This window comes from Oncorhynchus clarkii, chromosome 23 (genome assembly GCF_045791955.1).
Source record: "Oncorhynchus clarkii lewisi isolate Uvic-CL-2024 chromosome 23, UVic_Ocla_1.0, whole genome shotgun sequence".
NCBI classification, from domain to species: Eukaryota; Metazoa; Chordata; class Actinopteri; order Salmoniformes; family Salmonidae; genus Oncorhynchus; species Oncorhynchus clarkii.
In genome coordinates this window covers 41,489,080-41,503,754 of record NC_092169.1, presented here as the reverse complement: position 1 = coordinate 41,503,754, position 14,675 = coordinate 41,489,080, and the positions used below count along the sequence as shown (strand labels likewise).

Here is a 14,675-nt window from a genome sequence, read left to right as displayed (position 1 = left end):
ATGAGTAAAAGGAGTTGTATCCAGAGTAAAAAGAGCTTTAGACAGAGTAAAAGGAGCTGTAGACAGAGTAAAAGGATGAGTAAAAGGAGTTGTAGCCAGAGTAAAAGGAGTTGTAGCGAGAGTAAAAGGATGAGTAAAAGGAGTTGTAGCCAGAGTAAAAGGATGAGTAAAAGGAGTTGTAGCCAGAGTAAAAGGATGAGTAAAAGGAGTTGTAGCCAGAGTAAAAGGATGAGTAAAAGGAGTTGTAGCCAGAGTAAAAGGAGCTGTAGACAGAGTAAAAGGAGCTGTAGACAGAGTAAAAGGATGAGTAAAAGGAGTTGTAGCCAGAGTAAACAAATGAGTAAAAGGAGTTGTAGCCAGATTAAAAGGAGTTGTAGCCAGAGTAAAAGGAGCTATAGACAGAGTAAAATGATGAGTAAAAGGAGTTGTAGCCAGAGTAAAAGGATGAGTAAAAGGAGTTGTAGCCAGAGTAAAAGGAGTTGTAGTTAGAGTAAAAGGAATTGTAGCCAGAGTAAAATGATGAGTAAAAGGAGTTGTAGCCAGAAAAAAAGGAGTTGTAGCCAGAGTAAAAGGAGTTGTATCCAGAGTAAAAGGAGCTGTAGACAGAATAAAAGGATGAGTAAAAATGAGTTGTAGCCAGAGTAAAAGGAGCTGTAGACAGAGTAAAAGGATAAGTAAAAGGAGTTGTAGCCAGAGTAAAATAATGAGTAAAACGAGTTGTAGCCAGAGTAAAAGGAGCTGTAGACAGAGTAAAAGGAGCTGCAGACAGAGTAAAATGATAAGTAAAAGGAGCTGTAGACATAGTAAAATGATGAGTAAAATGAGTTGTAGCCAGAGTAAAAGAATGAGTAAAATGAGTTGTAGCCAGAGTAAAAGGATGAGTAAAAGGAGTTGTATCCAGAGTAAAAGGAGCTTTAGACAGAGTAAAAGGAGCTGTAGACAGAGTAAAAGGATGAATAAAAGGAGTTGTAGCCAGAGTAAAAGGAGTTGTAGCGAGAGTAAAAGGATGAGTAAAAGGAGTTGTAGCCAGAGTAAAAGGAGCTGTAGACAGAGTAAAAGGAGCTGTAGACAGAGTAAAAGGATGAGTAAAAGGAGTTGTAGCCAGAGTAAACGAATGAGTAAAAGGAGTTGTAGCCAGATTAAAAGGAGTTGTAGCCAGAGTAAAAGGAGCTATAGACAGAGTAAAATGATGAGTAAAAGGAGTTGTAGCCAGAGTACAAGGATGAGTAAAAGGAGTTGTAGCCAGAGTAAAAGGAGTTGTAGTTAGAGTAAAAGGAATTGTAGCCAGAGTAAAATGATGAGTAAAATGAGTTGTAGCCAGAAAAAAAGGAGTTGTAGCCAGAGTAAAAGGAGTTGTATCCAGAGTAAAAGGAGCTGTAGACAGAATAAAAGGATGAGTAAAAATGAGTTGTAGCCAGAGTAAAAGGAGCTGTAGACAGAGTAAAAGGATAAGTAAAAGGAGTTGTAGCCAGAGTAAAATAATGAGTAAAACGAGTTGTAGCCAGAGTAAAAGGAGCTGTAGACAGAGTAAAAGGAGCTGCAGACAGAGTAAAATGATAAGTAAAAGGAGTTGTAGCCAGAGTAAAAGGAGCTGTAGACATAGTAAAATGATGAGTAAAATGAGTTGTAGCCAGAGTAAAAGGATGAGTAAAATGAGTTGTAGCCAGAGTAAAAGGATGAGTAAAAGGATTTGTAGTCAGAGTAAAAGGATGATTAAAAGGAGTTGTAGCCAGAGTAAAAGGAGCTGTAGACAGAGTAAAAGGAGCTGTAGACAGAGTAAAAGGATGAGTAAAAGGAGTTGTAGCCAGATTAAAATGAGCTGTAGACAGAGTAAAAGGAGCTATAAAATGATGAGTAAAAGGAGTTGTAGCCAGAGTAAAAGGAGCTGTAGACAGAGTAAAAGGATGAGTAAAAGGAGTTGTAGCCAGAGTAAACAAATGAGTAAAAGGAGTTGTAGCCAGATTAAAAGGAGTTGTAGCCAGAGTAAAAGGATGAGTAAAAGGAGTTGTAGCCAGAGTAAAAGGAGTTGTAGTTAGAGTAAAAGGATGAGTAAAAGGAGTTGTAGCCAGAGTAAAAGGATGAGTAAAAGGAGTTGTAGCCAGAGTAAAAGGAGTTGTAGTTAGAGTAAAAGGATGAGTAAAAGGAATTGTAGCCAGAGTAAAATGATGAGTAAAAGGAGTTGTAGCCAGAAAAAAAGGAGTTGTAGCCAGAGTAAAAGGAGCTGTAGACAGAGTAAAAGGAGCTGTTGACAGTAAAAGGATGAGTAAAAGGAGCAGTAGACAGAGTAAAAGGAGCTGTAGACAGAGTAAAAGGAGCTGTAGACAGAGTAAAAGGATGAGTAAAAGGAGTTGTAGCCAGAGTAAAAGGAGCTGTAAACAGAGTAAAATGAGCTGTAGACAGAGTAAAAGGATGAGTAAAAGGAGTTGTAGCCAGAGTAAAAGGAGCTGTAGACAGAGTAAAAGGATGAGTAAAAGGAGTTGTAGCCAGAGTAAACAAATGAGTAAAAGGAGTTGTAGCCAGAGTAAAAGGAGTTGTAGCCAGAGTAAAAGGAGTTGTAGCCAGAGTAAAATGAGCTGTAGACAGAGTAAAAGGATAAGTAAAAGGAGTTGTAGCCAGAGTAAAATAATGAGTAAAAGGAGTTGTAGCCAGAGTAAAAGGAGCTGTAGACAGAGTAAAAGGAGCTGCAGACAGAGTAAAATGATAAGTAAAAGGAGTTGTAGCCAGAGTAAAAGGAGCTGTAGACATAGTAAAATGATGAGTAAAATGAGTTGTAGACAGAGTAAAAGGATGAGTAAAAGGAGTTGTAGCCAGATTAAAATGAGCTGTAGACAGAGTAAAAGGCGCTATAAAATGATGAGTAAAAGGAGTTGTAGCCAGAGTAAAAGGATGAGTAAAAGGAGTTGTAGCCAGAGTAAAAGGATGAGTAAAAGGAGTTGCAGCCAGAGTAAAATGATGAGTAAAAGGAGTTGCAGCCAGAGTAAAAGGAGTTGTAGCCAGAGTAAAAGGAGTTGTAGCCAGAGTAAAACGAGTTGTAGCCAGAGTAAAATGAGCTGTAGACAGAGTAAAAGGATGAGTAAAAGGAGTTGTAGCCAGAGTAAAAGGATGGGTAAAAGGAGTTGTAGCCAGAGTAAAAGGAGCTGTAGACAGAGTAAAAGGATGAGTAAAATGAGATGTAGCCAGTGTAAAATAGTAAATGAGTTGTAGCCAGAGTAAAAGGATGAGTAAAAGGAGTTGTATCCAGAGTAAAAGGAGCTGTAGACAGAGTAAAAGGATGAGTAAAATGAGATGTAGCCAGTGTAAAATAGTAAATGAGTTGTAGCCAGAGTAAAAGGATGAGTAAAAGGAGTTGTAGCCAGAGTAAAAGGATGAGTAAAAGGAGTTGTAGCCAGAGTAAACAAATGAGTAAAAGGAGTTGTAGCCAGAGTAAAAGGAGTTGTAGCCAGAGTAAAAGGAGTTGTAGCCAGAGTAAAATGAGCTGTAGACAGAGTAAAAGGATGAGTAAAAGGAGTTGTAGCCAGACTAAAAGGAGCTGTAGACAGAGTAAAAGGATGAGTAAAAGGAGTTGTAGCCAGAGTAAAAGGAGCTGTAGACAGAGTAAAATGATGAGTAAAAGGAGTTGTAGCCAGAGTAAAAGGAGCTGTAGACAGAGTAATAGGAGCTGTAGACAGAGTAAAAGGATGAGTAAAAGGAGTTGTAGCCAGAGTAAAATAAGGAGTAAAAGGAGTTGTAGCCAGAATAAAAGGATGAGTAAAATGTGTTGTAGCCAGAGTAAAAGGATGAGTAAAAGAAGTTGTAGCCAGAGTAAAATAATGAGTAAAAGGAGTTCAAATCAAAAAATGATTTGTCACGAATACAATACAACAGGCTCTAACCAATAGTGCAAAAAAGGTATTAGGTGAACAATAGGTAAGTAAAGAAATAAAACAACAGTAAAAAGACAGGCTATATACAGTAGCAAGGCTATAAAAGTAGCGAGGCTACATACAGACACTGGTTAATCAGGCGGATTGAGATAGTATGTACATGTTGATATGGTTAAAGTGACTATGCATATATGATGAACAAAATTTAGCAGTAGCGTAAAAGAGTGGTTTGTGGGTGGTGGGTGGCGGGACACAATGCAGATAGCCCACTTAGCCAATGTGCGGGAGCCCTGGTTTGTCGGCATAATATAGGTAGTATGTACAAGAATGTATAGTTAAAGTGACTAGGCATACATGATAAACAGAGAGTAGCAGACGGGTTGTGGGGGTTGGGAGGGGCACACAATGCAAATAGTCCGGGTAGCCATTTGATTACCTGTTCTGGAGTCTTATGGCTTGGGGGTAAAAACTGTTGAGAAGCCTTTTTGTCCTAGACTTGGCACTCCGGTACCGCTTGCCATGTGGTAGTAGAGAGAACAGTCTATGACTGGGATGGCTGGGGTCTTTGACAATTTTTAGGGCCTTCCTCTGACACCGCTTGGTGTAGAGGTCCTGGATGGCAGGCAGCTTAACCCCAGTGATGTACTGGGCCATACGCACTACCCTCTGAAGTGCCTTGCGGTCAGAGGCCGAGCAATATCCGTACCAGGCAGTGATGCAACCAGTTAGGATGCTCTCGATGTTGCAGCTGTAGAACCTTTTGAGGATCTGAGGACCCATGCCAAATAGTTTTAGTTTCCTGAGGGGGAAAAGGCTTTGTCGTCCCCTCTTCATGACTGTCTTGGTGTGTTTGGACTATTCCACTTTGTTGTTGATGTGGACAACAAGGAACTTGAAGCTCTCAACCTGCTCCACTACAGACCCGTCAATGAGAATGGGGGCGCGCTCGATCCTCCTTTTCCTGTAGTCCACAATCATCTCCTTAGTCTTGGTTACATTGAGGGATGGGTTGTTATTCTGGCACCACCCGGCCAGGTCTCTGACCTCCTCCCTATAGGCTCTCGTCGTTGTCGGTGATCAGGCCTACCACTGTTGTGTCGTCTGCAAACTTAATGATGGTGTTGGAGTCGTGCCTGGCCATGCAGTCGTGGGTGAACAGGGAGTACTGGAGGGGACTGAGCACGCACCCCTGGGGATGTCCCTGCATTGAGGATCAGTGTGGCAGATGTGTTGCTACCTACCCTCACGACCTGGGCGTGGCCCGTCAGGAAGTCCAGGTTCCAGTTGCAGAGGGAGGTGTTTAGTCCCAGGATCCTTAGCTAGTGATGAGATTTGAGGGTACTATGGTGTTGAACGCTGAGCTGTAGTCAATGAATAGGATTCTCACATAAGTGTTCCTTTTGTCCAGGTGGGAAAGGGCAGTGTGGAGTGCAATAGAGATTGCATCATCTGTGGATCTGTTTGGGCGGTATGCAAATTGGAGTGGGTCTAGGATTTCTGGGATAATGGTGTTGATGTGATCCATTACCAGCCTTTCAAAGCACTTCATGGCTACGGATGTGAGTGCTACAGGTCTGTAGTCATTTAGGCAGGTTGCCTTTGTGTTCTTGGACACATGGACTATGGTGGTCTGCTTGAAACATGTTGGTATTACAGACTCAATCAGGGATATGTTGAAAATGTTGTAGACAGAGTAAAGGGATGAGTAAAAGGAGTTGTAGACAGCATGAAATGAGTTTTAGACAAAGTAAAGGGATGAGTAAAAACAGTTGTGGACAGAGTAAAATGAGTGAAAAGACTAGAACAACAGGTAAACTCACTAGTGACAGCCAGGTAGGTGTTGGTCTGCACCTCTCCTGCCAGGTTCCGTGCAAAGCATTGGAACATCCCTGTGTCATCAGGAAGAAGGCCGTTGACTTGCAAACTGCCCCCCACTAACACCCTATACCTGGGGGTTTTCACTGGGCTGATGGGCACCGCATCCTTATACCACACAATGTCTGGTTGAGGCACACCTAAAGGAAGGATAGAAGTAGTTAATTAAATACTGGGAAAGCATCAAACACACATATGTCTCCAAATGTCGACATTTGTGGAGACATGTAATCAAACACACACACACACACCTGTACATGTGGAGACATGTAATCAAACACACACACACACACACACCTGTACATGTGGAGACATGTAATCAAACACACACACAACTGTACATGTGGAGACATGTAATCAAACACACACACACCTGTACATGTGGAGACATGTAATCAAACACACACACACACCTGTACATGTGGAGACATGTAATTAAACACACACACACACCTGTACATGTGGAGACATGTAATCAAGCACACACACATACCTGCACATGTGGACATGTAATCAAACACACACACACACACACACCTGTACATGTGGACATGTAATCAAGCACACACACACACACACCTGTACATGTGGACATGTAATCAAGCACACACACACACACCTGTACATGAGGACATGTAATCAAGCACACACACACACACCTGTACATGAGGACATGTAATCAAGCACACACACACACCTGTACATGTGGGGACATGTAATCAAACACACACACCTGTACATTTGGGGACATGTAATCAAGCAAACACACACACACACCTGTACATGTGGGGGACATGTAATCAAGCACACACACACACACACACCTGTACATGTGGGGACATGTAATCAAACACATACACCTGTACATGTGGAGACAAATATTTAGACTACCAGGCAAAAGTTTGGACAAACCATCTCAATCAAGAGTTTTTCTTTATTTTTTACTATTTTCTACATGGAATAATATAGTAACCAAAAAGTGTTAAACAAAATATATTTTAGATTTTAGATTCTTCAAAGTAGCCACCCTTTGCCTTGATGACCGCTTTGCACACTCTTGGCATTCTCTCAACCATCTTCATCTGGAATGTTTTTCCAACAGTCTTGAAGGAGTTCCCACATATGCTGAGAACTTGTTGACTGATTTTCCTTCACTCTGCTGTTCAGCTCATCCCAAAACATCTCCATTTGGTTGAGGTCAGGTGATTGTTGAGGCCAGGTCATCTGATGCAGCACTCCATCACTCTCCTTCTTTGTCAAATAGCCCTTACACAGCCTGGAGGTGTGTTGGATCATTGTCCTGTTGAAAAACAAATGATAGTCCCACTAAGCGCAAACATGGGATGGCGTATCACTGCAGAATGCTGTAGTAGCCATGTTGTTTAAGTGTGCCTTGAATTCTAAATAACTCATAGACAGTGTCAACAGAAAACCACCCCCACACCTCCTCTTCCATGCTTCACAGTGGGAACCTCACATGTGGAGATCAACCGTTAAACTTCTCTGCATCTCATAAAGACACAGCGGTTGGAACCAACAATATCAAATTTGGACTCATCACACCAAAGGACAAATTTCCACCGGTCTAATGTCCATTGCCCATGTTTCTTGACCCAACAAGTCTCTTCTTCTTATTAGTTTTCTTTAGTAATGGTTTCTTTGCAGCAATTCAACCATGAAGTCCTGATTCATGAAGTGTGCTCTGAACAGTTGATGCTGAGATGTGTCTGTAAAGCATTCATTTGGGCTGCAATCTGAGTTGCAGTTAACTCTAATGAACTTATCCTCAGCAGCAGAGGTAACTCTGGGTCTTCCTTTCCTGTGGCGGTCCTCATGAGAGACAGTTTCATCAAAGCAGTTGATGGTTTTTGTGACTGCACTTGAAGAAACTGTCAAAGTTCTTGAAATTTTCCAAATTGTCTTCAAGTAATGATGGACGGTCATTTATCTTTGCTTACTTGATATGTTCTTGCCATAATTTGGACTTGGTCTTTTACCAAATAGGGCTGTCTTGTGTATACCACTCCTACCTTGTCACAACACAACTGATTGGCTCAAACGCATGAAGAAGGAAATACATTTCACACATTAACAACAAACACCTGTTAAAACCTCTTAAGGATCGGACCCTTTTTTCCTTTTTCGCCTAAAATGACATACCCAAATCTAACTGCCTGTAGCTCAGGACCTGAAAGGACATACCCAAATCTAACTGCCTGTAGCTCAGGACCTGAAAGGACATACCCAAATCTAACTGCCTGTAGCTCAGGACCTGAAATGACATACCCAAATCTAACTGCCTGTAGCTCAGGACCTGAAAGGACATACCCAAATCTAACTGCCTGTAGCTCAGGACCTGAAATGACATACCCAAATCTAACTGCCTGTAGCTCAGGACCTGAAAGGACATACCCAAATCTAACTGCCTGTAGCTCAGGACCTGAAAGGACATACCCAAATCTAACTGCCTGTAGCTCAGGACCTGAAATGACATACCCAAATCTAACTGCCTGTACCTCAGGACCTGAAATGACATACCCAAATCTAACTGCCTGTAGCTCAGGACCTAAAATGACACACCCAAATCTAACTGCCTGTAGCTCAGCACCTGAAATGACATACCCACATCTAACTGCCTGTAGCTCAGGACCTGAAATGACATACCCAAATCTAACTGCCTGTAGCTCAGGACCTAAAATGACATACCCAAATCTAACTGCCTGTAGCTCAGGACCTGAAATGACATACCCAAATCTAACTGCCTGTAGCTCAGGACCTGAAACAAGGATATGCATATTCTTAATACCATTTGAAAGGAAATACTTTGAAGTTTGTGGAAATGTGAAACTATTGTAGGAGAATATAACTCATTAGATCTGGTAAAAGATAATACAAAAAAAACATGCCTTTTTCCACAATATCTTTGAAATGCAAGAGAAACGTCACAATCTACTATTTCAGGTTAGGTGCAACTTCAATTTTGGCCACTAGATGGCAGCAGTGAATGTGCAAAGTTTTAGACTGGTTCAATTAACTATTGCATTTTTGTCTACGTTTTTTTTAAACCAAGACTGCCCAAATGTGCCTAATTGGTTTATTAATACATGTTCAAGTTCATAACTGTCCACTCTCCTCAAACAATAGCATGATATTATTTCACTGTAATAGCTACTGTAAATTGGACAATGCAGTTAGATTAACAAGAATTTAAGCTTTCTGCCCACATCAGATATGGCTATATCCTGGGAAATGTTATTGTTACTTACAACCTCATGCTAATCACATTAGCCTACATTGGTTGCTCTACTAAAACTTGTTTGATTATGCTGCAGGATTTATGGGTAATTTGAGGTTTAGTACGGTACCCTGTGTCACCACTTAATTTCTCCAGACCAGCACAAGGGGGAGTTAGAGAACTGATTATGCTTTTGAGTTCTACTGTGTCTCTAATTGTCAATGAATGGGCGACATAAACCTATATAGAAACTGATAATTGTGTACAACTTCAGAATTACTTACTAAAACTGTTGTTCCATTAAGGTTTTTATTATTTTATTTTGTTAGGATTATTTTGCTCTTGTAGTACTGTAGCCTACTCGCGACCGGTCATGCTGTACAGCGCCTGAGTGGCACAAAGGTCTAAGACACTGCATAGCAGTGCAAGCTGTGTTAATACATCTTATTTATTATTTAAACGTATTTATTAAAAGATCATATTGAAGTTAGAAGCAATAGGATTTGAAGCAATAGCCTACAACAATTTTAGCACCGTTTCGTGCTGCTCTGAGACAAGCATGGGGACTGGTCTTGGTTGAGGTTAACTGAAATGCATTCCAGACTACCTTATGGAGCTGGTTGAGACAAAGCCAAAAGTGTGCAAAGCTGTCATCGAGGCAAAGGGTGGCTAATTTCAAGAATCTCAAATGTAAAAAATATTTTGATTTGTTTAACACTTTTTTGGTTACTACATGATTCCATATGAGAAATTATGTCAGTCAGTCACTTTTTTCATGTAATTTCCGGTCACAACTTGCAGACTTGTTTACGTGCTGCTGTGCGTTTTGTTGCTAACCTTACTTTGCTACCTGACAACTTAACGGTTTTTACTTTTGAATGACTGTTTTTATTTTTATTTTTTCCCTCGCTCAACTTTTTTTCGTTCAACTTTTTCACTCCGGACGCTTTATCTGGACGTGGTTCTTCAGGACTTCCACCAACCGAAGCTAAGTGGTAACATTAATATGATGATTTCGAATTGCAGTCGCTGTACTCATAATATACAGGAGAACGATCGCCTTACGGCGAGGATAGCTGTGCTACAAGCCCAGCTTCAGACGCAATCGTTAGGCAAGGGTAATTTCAGTGTAGGAAAGGATGAAACAGTGTCTGTGCCACCAGTAAGTACAGATAGTAGTATAAATCCCCTCGCACAGTCCCCGCAGCCGGACAACCGGTGTCGCTCATTCATTTGACAGAAACTTTCAACCGGTTCTCCCCACTAAGCAGCGAGTCAGAGTCAGAGGCGGAGCCTTCTCTGGTCTCTACTTCTCCCGTTACGGGGTCTGAGACGCCGAAGCCTCCCACCATTAGCTCTGACAAATTGAAAACCCTAGTCATTGGCGACTCCATTACCTGCAGTATTAGACTTAAAACAAATCATCCAACGATCCTACACTGTTAACCAGGGGGCAGGGCTACCGACGTTCAGGCCAATCTGAAGATGGTGCTGGCAAAAACTGAGTATAGAGATATTGTTATCCACGTCGGCACCAACGATGTTAGGATGAAACAGTCAGAGGTCACCAAGCGCAACATAGCTTCAGCCTGTAAATCAGCTATAAAGATGTGTCGGCATCAAGTAATTGTCTCTGGCCCCCTCCCAGTTAGGGTGAGTGATGAGCTTTACAGCAGAGTCTCACAACTCAATCGCTGGTTGAAAACTGTTTTCTGCCCCTCCCAAAAGTGGGTGGGGTTATATCCTGCCTGTTTGGCCCTGTCCGGGGGTATTGTCAGATGGGGCCACAGTGTCTCCCGACCCCTCTTGTCTCAGCCTCCAGTATTTATGCTGCAGTAGTTTAAGTATCGGGGCTAGGGTCAGTCTGTTATATCTGGAGTATTTCTCCTGTCTTATCAGGTGTCCTGATGGGTGTTGTGTTGTGTTGTGTTGATGGGTGTTGTGGGGGCTGTGTTTCTGGATCTAAGGAAGGCTTTTGATACTGTTAACCATGAGATTCTCATCACAAAATTGTCCAAGTTCAACTTTTCCCCTGATGCCTTGAGATGGATGAAATCATACCTTGAAGGCAGAACTCAGTGTGTCAGAGTGAGCAATGAGCTGTCGCCCACTCGTAGCTATGATGTGGGCGTGCCCCAAGGGTCAATACTGGGGCCCCTCCTGTTCAGCCTGTACATTAATGATCTGCCTTCTGTCTGTACTGGGTCTGAAGTTCAAATGTATGCAGATGATACAGTGATATATGTGCATGCAAAGAGCAAACAACAAGCTGCACAAGAACTCACTACTGTAATGGTCCAGGTTACAAAGTGGCTCAGTGACTCGTGTTTGCATCTCAATGTGAAAAAAACTGTTTGCATGTTCTTCACAAAGAGGGCAACAGATGCTACTGAGCCAGATGTCTATGTGTCAGGGGAGAAGCTCCAGGTGGTATCCGATTTTAAGTACCTTGGCATCATACTTGATTCCAACCTCTCTTTTAAAAAGCATGTGAAAAAAGTAATTCAAATAACCAAATTCAACCTAGCTAATTTCCGATTTATACGAAATTGTTTGACTACAGAGGTAGCAAAACTGTACTTCGAAACTATGATACTCCCCCACTTAACATACTGCTTGACTAGTTGGGCCCAAGCTTGCTGTACAACATTAAAACCTATTCAGTCTGTCTACAAACAGGCTCTCAAAGTGCTTGATAGGAAGCCCAATAGCCATCATCATTGTCACATTCTTAGAAAGCATGAGCTCTTGAGTTGGGAAAATCTTGTGCAATACACCGACGCATGTCTTGTATTCAAGATCCTTAATGGCCTGGCTCCCCCTCCACTCAACATTTTTGTTAAACAGAAAACCCAGACATATGGCAGCAGATCCACAAGGTCTGCCATGAGAGGTGACTGTATAGTTCCCTTAAGGAAAAGCACCTTTAGTAAATCTGCATTCTCTGTGAGAGCTTCCCATGTCTGGAATACACTGCCATCAGACACACATAACTGCACCACATATCACACTTTCACAAAATGCTTGAAGACATGGCTAAAGGTCAATCAGATTTGTGAACATGGTCCCTAGCTGTGTGTTGCCGCTTTCCATGTTGTCTGTTGTCTGTAGCTTGTGAGGTGTGGAAACACTTTGTTGCTTTTATGAATTTTGTCTTGCTGCTTTTTGTTTTATGTTGCTCTGTCTGTATGCTACGTCTTGCTTGTCCTATGTTGCTCTGTATGCTATGTCTTGCTTGTCCTATGTTGCTATGTCTTGCTTGTTCTATGCTGCTATTGTCTATATTGTAATTGTTTTTAATAACCTGCCCAGGGACTGCGGTTGAAAATTAGCCGGCTGGCTAAAACCGGCACTTTTACTGAAACGTTGATTAATGTGCACTGTCCCTGTAAAAATAAAAATAAACTCAAACTCAAACTCCTGTGTGAATTTAAGTATGCTATCCTAATTCTTTCTTTCTTTCTCTCTCTCGGAGGACCATAGCCCTAGGACCATGCCTCAGGACTACCTGGCCCGATGACTCCTTGTTGTCCCCAGTTCACCTGGTCATGCTGCTGCTCCAGTTTCAACTGTTCTGCCTGCGGCTATGGAACCCTGACCTGTTCACCGGACGTGCTACCTGTCCCAGACCTGCTGTTTTCAACTCTCTAGAAACAGCAGGCGCGGTAGAGGTACTCTGAATGATCGGCTATGAAAAGCCAACTGACATTTACTCCTGAGGTGCTGACCTGTTGCACCCTCGACACCCACTGTGATTATTATTACTTGACCCTGGTGGTCATTATGAACATTTGAACATCTTGGCCATGTTCTGTTATAATCTCCACCCGGCACAGCCAGCAGAGGACTGGCCACCCTTCATAGCCTGGTTCCTCTCTAGGTTTCTTCCTAGGTTCTGGCCTTTCTAGGGAGTTTTTCCTAGCCACCGTGCTTCTACACCTGCATTGCTTTCTGTTTGGCATTTTAGGCTAGGTTTCTGTACAGCACTTTGAGATATCAGCTGATGTAAGAAGGACTTCATAATACATTTGATATGTATTATTCATAGTGTTTATGTCTTCACTATTATTATACAATGTAGAAAACCCTGGAATGAGTAGATGTGTCCAAACTTTTGATTGGTACTGTATATGTGCATGTGTCTCACCTCGTGCCTGACAGGGGATATCCACCACTTTCTCCATCTCAGCAGTAATGTGTTTCTCTGGCTCCTTCACAAACTGGGGAGGCTCTGAAGGAGAGCGGGAGATATGGTGAGGTAATTGTCAGACAGCTGAAGAAAATAAAAACCTTGAGGAGTACTTAAAGTCTTACACAAATCTCCTGAACATTGCATGATTTACCCAAAACCTTGAATTGCAACACCCGTGTTTCTCAAGATAAAATCTGGCCTTCAGAATCTGTACGGAACGTATATTCATGAACACAAATCAAACAAACCAAACAAAACTATTTAGCCATGCTTACCATATGCATGTAAATAGTCCCCTGATAGGCCCCAGAGTCATACGCTGTACATGTAATTAGGCCCCTGATGGTCCCCAGAGTCGTACTTTGTACATGTAGGTTGGCCTAGGCCCCGGAGTTGTATTTTGAACATGTAGGTTGGCCTAGGCCCCAGATATATTCATACCTTGAACATGTAGGTAGGCCCCAGCATGGACAGAAGGCACACTGCTGCTGCGGAGGACCACCTCACACTCATAAAACCCAGAGTCACTGACCACAGGGCCGATAATGGTCAGTCTGCGGTTGAAGTCACTCAGACCACTGGTGACCAGAACCCTGTTCTTCCTCCATGTGATGCTGAGTTTGATCAGTGGTCTGGGATGGAAGAGAGAGAGACAGAGAGATACACTCATGATATTGAAAAGACAGAAATCTATTTACCAAATATCTTTGTGCATTGCATCAGCCAAATACAGACAGATTAGTATTTGACTCATTAATAACTCATTACACATTCGTATAAAAAATATTTTTTGTCTCAAAATTATCCATCAAAACCAATCAGTCTGGCAGGAAGACAACAGAGGATTCGTCTGTCAGGAACACAATAGATAATGACAGAGTAGAGACTAGGGAGTGACAGCTAGAGTATGTTGTCACAGTGGGCCTCCGGGGTGGTGGGGGGGAGGTTACCTTGCGTTCGCGACACACTCCATGGTGACTTCAGACGTGCCTGACACTACACTGGTGTTTGTTGGGGGGATGATTATGGTGGGGGCAATGGGGTCTGCAGGCCCACCAACATCTAGAGAGAGAGAGAAGGATATATATATTTATATATGTATATATGACCACATCAGAATCAAACAGTGATCAGTGCACTACATGCAATAGAAATGATACAATCTAAAAGGTATGTAGTTCATATTGAGTGTCTCTATGGAAGGTCTGCTCTGACTGATTATATAGCCCAGGCTCATTTTCAGGCCGGAGCCGTGTTGTCCATTACATGTCAGTCTTAATCTAAAATAGATGTTTTTTTAAATCCTCATTAACATACAGTAGTACCCTCTAATGAGAAAGTGAAAACCCTTTTTTAGATATTTTTGCAAATGCATGGAAACAGGTCCCCAAGAAAACAGTGGCCTCCAAAATTCTTAAATGGAAGAAGTTTGGAACCGCCAAGACTTTGGAGTGGCTTTTGGGGCAATTATCTGAATGTCATTGAGTGGCCGAGCTAGAGCACGGACTTG

The 14,675-nt window shown here is 42.1% G+C and overlaps 1 protein-coding gene across 1 annotated transcript in view; it reads right to left on the bottom strand.

Annotated features, from left to right (window-relative positions):
- Positions 1 to 14,675, bottom strand: part of LOC139381372 (protein sidekick-2-like) — a 605,846-nt gene that overhangs the window by 100,926 nt on the left and 490,245 nt on the right. Inside the window, exons 6-9 of the mRNA XM_071124848.1 lie at positions 14,116 to 14,227; positions 13,607 to 13,797; positions 13,121 to 13,204; positions 5,684 to 5,878 (exon numbers count right to left, since the gene is read on the bottom strand). Of these exons, the coding sequence (XP_070980949.1) occupies positions 5,684 to 5,878; positions 13,121 to 13,204; positions 13,607 to 13,797; positions 14,116 to 14,227 (582 nt within the window). The remainder of the gene's footprint in view (positions 1 to 5,683; positions 5,879 to 13,120; positions 13,205 to 13,606; positions 13,798 to 14,115; positions 14,228 to 14,675) is intronic.